The sequence below is a fragment of the Equus asinus genome, chromosome 22, assembly GCF_041296235.1.
Source record: "Equus asinus isolate D_3611 breed Donkey chromosome 22, EquAss-T2T_v2, whole genome shotgun sequence".
Taxonomy (NCBI): domain Eukaryota; kingdom Metazoa; phylum Chordata; class Mammalia; order Perissodactyla; family Equidae; genus Equus; species Equus asinus.
Window position 1 is genome coordinate 22,642,126 of NC_091811.1, and position 11,722 is coordinate 22,653,847.

Sequence of the window (11,722 nt, forward strand, 5' to 3'; positions counted from 1 at the left end):
CAAGTGGTTAAGTTCCTTCCCTCCACTTCAGCGGTCCAGTGTTTCGCAGGTTAGGATCCTGGGCTGGAGGTGCCACAGCTCATCAGGCCATGCTGAGGTGGTGTCCCACATGCCACAACTAGAAGGACCCACAACTAAAATATACAACTATGTACTGGGTCAGTGGGAGGGTTGAGGAGAAAAAGCAGAAAGAAAAAAAAAACATTGGCAACAGTCGTTAGCTCAGGTGCCAATCTTCGAGAAAAAAAATTACTTCACAATATATGTGTCTAATAAATCATCACATTGTACACTTTAAATGTATGTAATTTTCTCAATTATATTCAATAAAGCTGGGGGAATTGTTTTTAAATAAAATAAAAATAAATGAAATTAAAACATATACTTAAAAGAATAAAAGCCTAATGATTTCTACATGTTTTTTAAATAATAATTTCTCTTAACCTTAAAAGGAAAAATCTGGGAAATAATATCTTATATTAAAGAAGCATGCATTTGAAGTATTAATTCTTTAGGATAATTTCCAATCTTCTATCTTCTTCTAGATCCTGCCAAAATAAAATTTAATACTGTTTTAAAATTAAAGCATTGCAAGTATGGTAAGATCTTATTTTGCTAAATGCATTTCTACCCTTTATGTATCTATCTATTTATCTATCTCTGCATAAAAGCAGGAAATAACCCAATTGTCCCTGGTCACGCATTCTCTACCACCATTATATGTTCATAGATTGTATATTTACAATGATTATTTCTAGGTGGTATATAACATTTTCGAATTTTTTTAACTTTTTTCTTTGTGTTTATCTGCAATTTTAATTTTTGTAAAGAATCTATAACGTATTTTTAAAAAACATAGTGACTAGAAAGGAGTTGGAAAGAATTCTTAAGTTATTATAGATGGTAAAAATTTTCTCCTTTGCATTTTTATATATTATAAAAATTCTCATAAATTTTAATTGTGTGATACAGATATTTTATCTGCACATTGTCATGCATTTAAGAATGTTGAACATTTTGTTTTGCATGTCAAATTTGTTATAAGACGCTTAAATGAGATAAAGGTATTATTAGTCTTTGTCATTGCATCTGTCATATTATTTTACAAAATATTTGTTTATATATCTCTCTAAGTTGACCATATGTTCATTAATGGCAGAAATTGTGTCTTATACACTTTTTTATCACCAACACCCCGTGCAATGTTTGGCATATAAAAACCACTGGATAAATATTGAATAAAAGGATATTTTAATGGCTTAGCATAGTAGAAGACAAAGAATTTTCAGTTACGGTAAGCACCAAACAGTTTATTCCCTTGCTATGTTGTTGTCACACTTGATTTCTTTTTATTAATAACGTAAGGCTTTATTTCCAGCTAGTCACTGCTGGAAATTGGTGCCACAAGGACAAACATGAAGAAAAACACCTTAAAGTCTCCCTATAAAATTAATTCAATATGTATCCTTAGCGTATTTTCTATGCATATTTTGTACATAGGAGGAATCATACATTATTTTATAATCCAATTTTTTTCAGTTAACATTGTGTCACAAGGCTTTCTCATGTCATTGAATATTTCATTAATTTTAAAGTTTTCATATTTTTCAATTGTATGGTTCTATCATATGCATTTAACCCTTACACTATTTTTGGACACAAATTTTCCATAGTAGTTGGCAATTCAAACAACGCTGAGGTAAAAATCTAAGTGTGTAGCATTTTGTTCACATATATTACTTTCTGAAGATAGATTTCTACTAGTAGAATCCTTACCTCAAAAAGTACTACCATTTTTAAGACTACAAATATATTTTGCTAAATTTATCTGCAGTAATATCTGCTAAGAATCTCAGTAGCAGTTTATGAAAATACACTTATTACTTTACTTTTATGAGCAAGTCATTTTTCAATTTAAAAGCTTTGATTTGAGAGCTTGGTGTGTGTAGTGGTGCCATCTGGTGGCCATAGTACAAAATTACATCAGAAGTGCGAATGATCCTTTGGAAACTGTAGTAAGCGAAATTAAATTTATAAAGTGGCAGCAACTATCATAGGTCCCATAAGTTTTCAAAAAGCGCTCTTGCTGTTTGGATTGCTAAACATCCTCACTAATCATAAAATAAAGCTTACAAATTATACTTATTAATTCATTTATTCAACCTGAATTTCCTGAGCACCTCCCGCATGGTGGCTATTCTATTAAGTGCTGAAGTCAGAGAGGAGTCACAGTGCACGACCTCAAGAAGTTCATTGCTTAATGGCGATACATAAAAGCAAACATCTTAAAAACTTGTTCAAAGCCTTTTGCCAGTGAAAAATAATATTTACTAATATTTGTAATTGGAAGCATCCTTATTTTGCAAAACGCGTAATATCTAAATGTGTGAGGAGCTTCTTAAATGACCTCAATCATCATCTCCACCTCCTGCTGTCCATGCCATTGTGTAATCCTCTTTCCAGGAGTGTGAGCTGGTTTCCATCTCTCTCTCCATCTCTTCTCTACCCAACAGCAAACAAACTGCTATGATATGAAAAACCCTATGGAGAGGCCAACGGGGCAAGGAATTGAATTCTCCTGTCAATAATCAGTAAGGGCCTGAGACCAGCCAACAGTGAGCTTGGAGGCAGATCCTCCCTAATGAAGCCTTGAGATGAGCCCCCCGCCCTGGGCCACGCCCTACAGGCAGCTGCAGTGAGAAACCCTGAGTCATTCAGCTAAGCCACGCCTGGCTACTGACCCAGAGAAATGTGAGCTAAGCTGTGGGGTAACTCATTACACAGAAATAGCTCATGCAAACACCTTAAGTAACAAATATGCACAAATAAAATTATTACAAAATCTATAGCTATTCTATTTATAGCTATAGCTATTTAAACCTATCCTAAGGTATAACAGTTTTTAAATTTCATTTGCTATTCCTATAATTTTTTATACTTCCCTAAGGCTGTAATTATACTTGTGCTTTCCAATAGTTGCTTTACTATGTCCTTCGATACCTTCCTGAGCTCGCAGTGATCAACCTAGACCAAAAAGCAAAATATTTCAGTAAACTGTTTATCAAACATCTGACGTTTAGTCACAGTTTGGGACATGTTTGCTTTTCCCGCAGTGACTTAACTCAAGCTGCAGGTCATTTTACATTAGCTCTTGTTGTAGAGTTAAACTTTATTTGTTACAAAAATAGGATATTTCATCAATACTACCAAGAGCCATTCATAGATTTAATGCAATCCCTACCAAGATGACAATGGCACTTTTTTACAGAAGTAGAAAAAACATTCCTAAAATTTATATGGAACCACAAAAGATCCCAAATAGCCAAAAAAAAATACTGAAAAAGAACAAAGCAGGTTGCATCACACTTTCTGATTTCAAGCTATACTATGAAGTCATAGTCATCAAAACAGTATAGTACTGGCCTAAAAACAGATAAATAGACTAACAGAACAGAAGCAAGAGCCCAGAAACAAACCCAAGCATATATGGTCAACTAATGTTTGACAAAGGAGCCAAGAATACTCAATGGAGAAAAGACAGTCTCATCAATAAATGGTGCTGTGATGGGGCCAGCCCGGTGGTGCAACAGTTAAGTTCACACGTTCCACTTTGGCAGGCTGGTGTTTGCTGGTTTAGATCCCGGGTGTAGACCTATGCACCACACTTATCAAGCCATGCCATGGTAGACATCCCACATATAAAATAGAGGAAGATGGGCATGGATGTTAGTTCAGGGCCAATCTTCTTCAGCAAAAAGAGGAGGATTGGAAGTAGATGTTAGCTCAGGGTTAATCCTCCTCAAAAAATAAAAATTAAAAAAAATGGTGCTGGTATAACTGGATACTCACACATAAAAGAACGAAACTGGACCCCTATTTTACACCACTCACAAAAATTAACTCGAAATGGATTAAAGACTTACATGTAAGACCTGAAATCATGAAACTCCCAGAAGAAAACATAGGAATAAAGGTCCCTGACAGGGGTCTTGGTAATGATTTATTGGCTATGACCCCTAGAGCACAAGCAACAAAATCAAGAATAAACAAGTTGGACTGTATCAAATCAAAAAGCTTCTGCACAGCAAAGGAAACTATCAATAAAGTGAAAAGACAACCTACAGAATGCGAAAAAAATATTTGCAAAACATATATCTGATAAGGGGTTATGTCCAAAATATACAAAGAACTTATACAACTCAATAGCAAAAAAAATCAAATAATCCAACTGAAAACTGGGCAAAGGATCTGAATAGACATTTTTCCAAAGAAGATATAGAAAAGACCAACAGGGACATGAAAAGATGCTCAACATCACTAGTCTTTAGGGAAATGCAAGTTAAAACCACAATGCGATATCATCACCTCATTAGGATGTTAGGATGGCTAGTCTCAAAAAGAGAAGACATAAATCCTGGAGTGGATGTGGAGAAAAGAGAACACTTGTGCACTGTTGGTGGGGATTGTAAATTGTTACAGCCCATATTGAAAACAGCATGGAGGTTCTCAAAAAATTAAAAATAGAACCACCAGATGATCCTGCCTTTCTGCTTCTGGGAATATATCTAAAGGAAACAAAAACACTAACTTGAAAATATATCTGCACGCACACGTTCATAGCAGCGTTATTTACAACAGTGAAGATATGAAAACAAACTAAAGGTCCATCAATAGATGAATGGATAACGAAGTCGTGGTGTATATACAGTAGTCCCCCTGCATCCGAGGTTTTGCTTTCCGCGGTTTCGGTTACCGGTACTAAACTGCGGTGCAAAAGTATTAAATGACAAATTCCAGAAATAAAAAATTCATACGTTTTGAAGTGTGTGCCCTTTTGAGTAGCGTGATAAAAATCTCATGCTATCTGCTCCATCCCAGCCTGAACATGAATCATCCCTTTGTCCAGCATATCCATGGTGCACACGCTACCCACCCCTTGGTCATCTAGCAGCCATCCCTTTTATCAGATGACTACTGCAGTGCTTATGTTCAAGTAACGCTTGTTTTACTTACTAATGGCCCCACAGCACAAGAGTAGTGACACTGGCAATTCAGATGCGCCAAAGAGGAGCAGTGAAGTGCTTCCTTTAAGTGAAAAGGTGAAAGTTCTCAACTTAATAAGGAAAAAATTCATACACTGAGGTTGCTAAGATCTATGGTAACTTTTTATTACAGTGTATTGTTATAATTATTCTATTTTATTGTTAGTTATTGTTGTTAATTTCTTACTGTGCCTAATTTATAAATTATATTGTTAGTTGTTGTTAATCTTTCTGTGCCTAATTTATAAATTAAACTTTATCATATATATGTATGTATAGGAAAAAACATAGTATATATAGGGTTCACTACTATCTTCAGTTTTAGGCATCCACTGGGAGTCTTGGAACATATTCCTCTGGAAAAGGGGGGACTACTCTACACAATGTATACTGCTATATACAACTGTATACCATTCCATACAATAATGGAATATTATTCAACCATAAAAAATGAGGAAATCCTACTATTTGCGACAACATGGATGGATCTTCAAGGCATTATGCTAAGTGAAATAAGTCAAACAGAAAAAGACAAATGCTAAATAATCTCACTTATATGTGGAATCTAAAAAAATCCAAACTCACAGAAAAAGAGATCAGACTTGTAGTTAACAGAGGCAGAGGATAGGAAGAGGAGGAATTGGAGGAAAGCGGTAAAAATGTACAAACTTCCAGTTAAAAGATAAATAAGTACTAGGGAAGTAATGTACAACATGATGACTATAGTTAACACTTCTGTATCACATATAGGAAAGTTGTTAAGAGAGGAAATCCTAAGAGTTCTCATCACAGGAACCTTTTTACTTTTCTTTTTGCTTTTCTTCTTATTGTATCTATATGAGATGATGAATATTAGCTGAACCTATTGTGGGAATCATTTCACAATATTTGTAAATCAAACCATCATGTTGTACATCTTAAACTTATACAATGCATATCAATATTTTTCAATAAAGCCGGAAAAAGTAGGACATTTTAAATTCTGACCTTTAACATATGTTGGATTTTTATAACCTAAAATCCCTATTATAAAATATGTGTGTTTTAAGTTTAACTTAGCCAACATTTCATTACGTATTATCCTATCATTAGTATATATTGATATTATTTGTTAGCACTGTTACTAGTAAGGTAAGCTTTATTGTATTGTTTAAATTTTAGGGCCATTTAGAAATTCTATATCCTAGGAAAAGAGGAATCAAGATTTTGTAGCAAGCTCCCTTTTTAAGACATTTGCCTAAGTCATCATTTTAAATCGTGCTATTGAGCTCTCTTTTCCCCTTTCTACTTTCTTATTGTATATGATAATCCTGTTTTTGGTTCTGCTTTTTCTGGACTATTTGACTTACAATTCCTAATATTTTCTTGTCTTTACGTATACACTTAAAAGAAATACCCCTCTATACTTTATAAACACACATATATTTAAAAAGAGGAAACAAATTCAGTTAGATATATTAACACATTTAACCTAATAAAATTAAGTTACTTTATTTTGATTAATTATTATTATTGCTCAAAGTGTTACAACTTCCTCCAAAAAAGCCCCCTTCAACCTGACATCATCTACGTTGTCTTAAATGTTCCTTGTTTGCCAATAACAATACGGTATTGGTCCAACCTTAATTTTCCCCTCTGGAAGACATGAAATCAGCTAAATTCTAAAGAGCCCTGGTTCTTTCTTTCCTCCATTAAAAGCTTTTAATGACTTCCTTTTGAACTTTAGATGAACCTCTAAATTCTTTTCATTTTCTGTCACTCTCCCCACTCCTGGTGTTCTCCTCCCACACTGGCCTCCTTTTAGATCTCAGATGCACCATGATAGGTGTTTGGGCTTAGTTTCTGTTCTTGAGGAGTTTTTAGTCGAATGGAAGAAAGCATTGCAATAAACAACAGCAGAAACACAATATTTTCTTGGTATACCGGCACCTAGCACAGCACCTGAAATATAGTTGACCTGCAGCAAACAACTTGTGATCAAACTAAAGTAAGAGTCTGTCGGTTTGATAAGCAGATGAAAGACATTAATGTATAAATTAAAAGTGTTATTGCAACAGTGTTTCAAACAAAACAAATATTAGTTATCGAGGTCAAAACAAAATTACAGAAACATAAAAGTTTTGCAGATGGCTGCAGTGTGATGTGGAACACTGCCCAATGAAAGACATTGAAAAAGATGAGTTTAAGAAAATTTTTTCATGGTAACCTACTATGCATGTGCTGCAGTCCCTGCCTCGTGTCTGCCCTTACTTTATATGTCTATATAAATATGTATCAACAAATAATGACTTCCTACAATATCTAAGAATAAATGGCTAATGTGCAGAATTTTAACATCTAATAAATCATTAAAGTGGAACTACACGATTCATGCTTATCCTAAGCCCCCCTTCCTAATACCACCCGACAAATTACAGAATGTTTTTATTTTCTCTGATTTTTTTTACAATTGCTATAACTACAAGAGCAAAAATAATTACAAGCCAGACTTTTTATATGCAAGGAATTTCCACAAGCTCCCCAAAGCCATGAAAGCGAAGAGATTTTCTTTCATTTCTTCTACTGGTCCAGCCATCTGTTAATGGAGGAAACATGGCCCAGCACAGGGTATTCACTTGGACTACTGAGGAGAGTCAGAAGAAAAAAGAATGGCGAAAAGGGCCCATACATTACTCTATACTGCATATACACAATTCTCTGACATTAGTATTTATCTCCCTAAATAACAAAAAACTTTTAAATAGAGAACATATATTGATTCTGTCAAATAAAACAAGATGACTTTTCGTGTAGTTTCTGCACTATAATTAATGCTCAGACCCAAGAAGAGATGATGATCTGTTGCTCTGAGCTGTTGGACTCAGCCTCAGAAGTCATTAGGCATCTTATGAGAATTACTTCTTCTTCACCATTAAAAGGCTTATAAGTAGTGTTTGTGCATATCAGACGCAAGAAGAAATATTTTGATTCAGAATAAAGAAAAATATTCCAGTTAAAGTCTGCAAACTGATGACCTTGGGAAAAAATGAGTTACATTTCCCAGGATGTTGTTCAAACGTAGTAGGTAATCACTTGGCAGGGAAGTTATAAAGAGAAATTTACAAATTCCTTGGATTGTCGGACGTTTAAGACCCCGTTCAAACCCATGGTTCTTTGAAAATAGATGCTTACCATACTCATATTTCTTGTTAGGAGTTCTGGATTGTATTTTCTTCCTTTTGGTATGAGATTCCACCACTGTGTAAATAGTCTTCTCAGTCATTTCTGGAGACGAGAGAAATGTATTGAGATAAGATATGGCGAAAGGAGAACCTCCTCCACAACCGTTCAAGAAAAAAAAAATCATTACAATTCATACATCCAGACAACATATGGCAATTAGCTGTCAATAAAAATCACATGTAAGCAGATTTTTTCCCTCTTTTATAAGAATCTTTTATAAGTTAATATTGGAGTTTCCCACCAATTGTGGTCTTTTGTAGGCTAAGGGATGCTGCTGTGCCAATGATGGATGGAGAAATCATTTAATTTGAGGAGAGTAAAACTATAAGGTGTTAAGACAAATGATTATCATTTTAAAGAGGATCTTCTCCTACTATGATCAGAAAAAAAAGATTGAAATAACAGGCCTGAATACATAAAACCAAAGCTATCGGAAAAAAGCAAACTAAGAAGTTGCCGTCTTGGCTGCCTGAGAGATACCAGACTCTTATATTTCAAGCACAAATCACAAAAGTTGCTTGTTTTGTTTTTAATCTTAAACCATCTTGATTTGTAGTACAGCACATCCTCTTATACTGCAATGCCAGATTATAAGAAGCCAATTAATAGCTACAATGATAATAAATCCAGACCTATTCTGATTTCTCCATCTTATTTTTCCAAAGGCCCTTCATTCCCACTTGTCAAACAACCTGCTTTTATTTTTAATTCAGTATGAATACCCTCTTCTGTGTGATGAGGAGCCCATTGAAATTGAGAACAACCGTGGGGAAACGGTTTACAGACATAAATCTGGACATATATTTTAAAAAATCCAGAGATCGGGGCCGGCCCCGTGGCCGAGTGGTTAAGTTAGCGTGCTCCGCTGCAGGCGGCCCAGTGTTTCGTTGGTTCGAATCCTGGGCATGGACATGGCACTGCTCATCAAACCACGCTGAGGCAGCATCCTACGTGCCACAACTAGAAGGACCCACAACTAAGAATATACAACCATGTACCGGGGGGCTTTGGGGAGAAAAAGACAAAAATAAACATCTTAAAAAAAAAAATCCAGAGAGCAAGAGACTAAGGGCTGGTCCAACAGTTTGACAACATCCACACCATTGGCTCTCTAAATCTTTCTAATCTGTCCTTGGGCATGTTGATAACCTCTAGGCCACAACAGAGCTGCCACAGCTCCAGATAACTTGTCAGTATTCAAGGAAACAAAAAGAGAATAGAGGCAATGCAAGCCTTTCCAGAATTCCTGTAGCCAACTTTGTCTTAAGTTTCAATGGCCAAAGGTGGGCCACATGGCCACTCTAGCTGCAAAGGGAGCTGGGATAGTGAGTAACTTGTGGGAATGGCAGGGGAATAGGTGATTTAGAATGGCTCATGGATAGGCCAACAGTCTCTGACACCCAGTGCTAAGGCTACCACAAGACTTAAACAGACATCAACAAATTTTTGAGGACTTACTGTTTACACTGCAAAATAAATGTAAAAGTAATGAATCCAAGAGGGCTCTTTTACTTTTCAGAAAAGGAATGAGAAACTATACACCACAGTATATAGTGATAAAGAAATATCTTATACTACATTACTTGTTTGGCATTGTTATCTTCTGCTAGTTTATCTGTAGCAATTATCAGTTTAAAAAAAACAACCATAAAACCAAAGGAACCATAATAGTTTCCTTTGAGGAAATAAAAACGATAGAGTTAAAAAGATTCCCCCTGAGGTATTTGTCTGGGTTAGTGGTGATAAGAAGGGATATCATAGGCAGTAATGACTTTAAATAGGAAAAGAAAGAGAGATGAGTTTCTGGGACTTGCATCAAAGAAGAAAAGAAAAACAGTCTGGGCCTCAGCAGGAATTTTCAGATATTTTTTGATCTTTCTACAGTATTCATTCTCACAGCTCTTCTTTAGATAATTGCTTTTATTTGCTTATTCTGGCTAAACACCAAGCTGGTTGTCCCTATTCACAGCTCCTCCAGCAATGCCCAATATCCTACTTTGCAGCAGTGCAAAGTCTCTGGAAAATTATGCATTTTTGTTATAATCGTCCTGAATGAAATACATTCTCTTCCTCCAAATCCAGTTGAATGGATTCCTTTGAAAAGTCTTCCCTGTGCCTCAGCAGAGTGAACTCCACCCCTCCTGTGTGTTCTCAGTGCACCTTAATTATGACCCAAATACTTAGGTTTTCACACTGCATTTCAATTATCTGTAGGCACGTCTGCCCTCTGAAATTTGAGCTCCCTAAGGGAAGAGTCTGTGGCTTAATTACCTTCATATTTTGAATAACAATTATAATGCACTGCATATAGTAAATGTTAAATAAACAATTGTTGAACAACTGAATAAGGGAAAAAATTAATGTTCTATTAAGGGAAACAATTATAAAGAAGGAAAATTAAAAAGAAGTGGCAATTAATTCTGTTTCAAAGTGTCTGAGGAAGAATAGCTTGATTACCTTGAATGGCTTTGTTCCTACACTAAAATACAAAGTGTTCATCTTTTAAAAAATTTCAGCATATAAGGAAAAAAGAAATCTCATACTGTAGTTTGTCTATATACCTCCACAGTACAAGAAATTCTCTATCTAGATTATTATAGTTTATAACTAAGAATAAAGTCTAACTATAAATTATAACACTAAACATTCACAAAAATAATGTTATTTCTAAAGAAAGAAAGAGGTAAACTTATATCTTCTCCACTTTCCTCAGTCCTTGTAATTCACTTTGTTCCATTCTAAAGGAAAGAAACCTTAGAGGGCACAGCATTGTTCCATTTCCAGAATAGAAATTCTTCTACTCAATGACCTGCTTTTAATTTAACTCAATTCAACTTGAAAATATTGTAATTGGGGAGATTCAATTCCTTTCCCTAAAGTTCAATCGTTCTGAGTTTCCTCCACTGTTCTTGAATTTCAAATATCAATCTCCATCAGATAGAATTAAGGATGTTAACAAAATCTATAGAAGTAGTAGCTGATGACACCTTTGACCTTACCTGAAAATTCCATGGTTTCATCAGAAATGGAGTTGAGAGTGGTTCATTTCTCTAATGAAGGCTGAACAGGAGGAAAAGAGCTGATGTCCGGAACAACTGAAAATATTCTCAGCAATAGAATAGGAGATCTATCGACATTTCAGAGACATTCTGAAAGTTTCTGTTCTGGTCAGAATTCTTATATATGTGTACGCTTTTTTAAAAGGACCTCTTCTCCTTTCTTCACTCTAGGGCATAGGAGAAGAACAAGTACCTGTGAGGTTAATAGTTTTGACTGATAAATGGAGGAAAAAATACTACCATAGATAACTAGATAATGTAAAGAAGGAAAGAAGAAAGAAAGCAGGAATAAAAAGAAAAGAATGAGAAGAAATAGAAAAGAATGGGAAATAATCTAGTCAAAGTTGTGAGCGGGTTAGCTCGGAATCTCTGTAATCATTTCGCAATGTAGTTTCCATG

General features: G+C 35.1%; 1 protein-coding gene across 1 annotated transcript in view; it reads right to left on the minus strand.

Annotated features, from left to right (window-relative positions):
- Positions 1-11,418, minus strand: part of LOC106834108 (natural killer cells antigen CD94-like) — a 51,638-nt gene extending 40,220 nt beyond the window's left edge. Inside the window, exons 1-2 of the mRNA XM_044775122.2 lie at positions 11,264-11,418; positions 8,214-8,306 (exon numbers count right to left, since the gene is read on the minus strand). Coding sequence (XP_044631057.1) covers positions 8,214-8,306; positions 11,264-11,276 — 106 coding nt within the window. The 5' untranslated portion in view covers positions 11,277-11,418. The remainder of the gene's footprint in view (positions 1-8,213; positions 8,307-11,263) is intronic.
- Between the last annotated feature and the right edge of the window lie 304 nt (positions 11,419-11,722).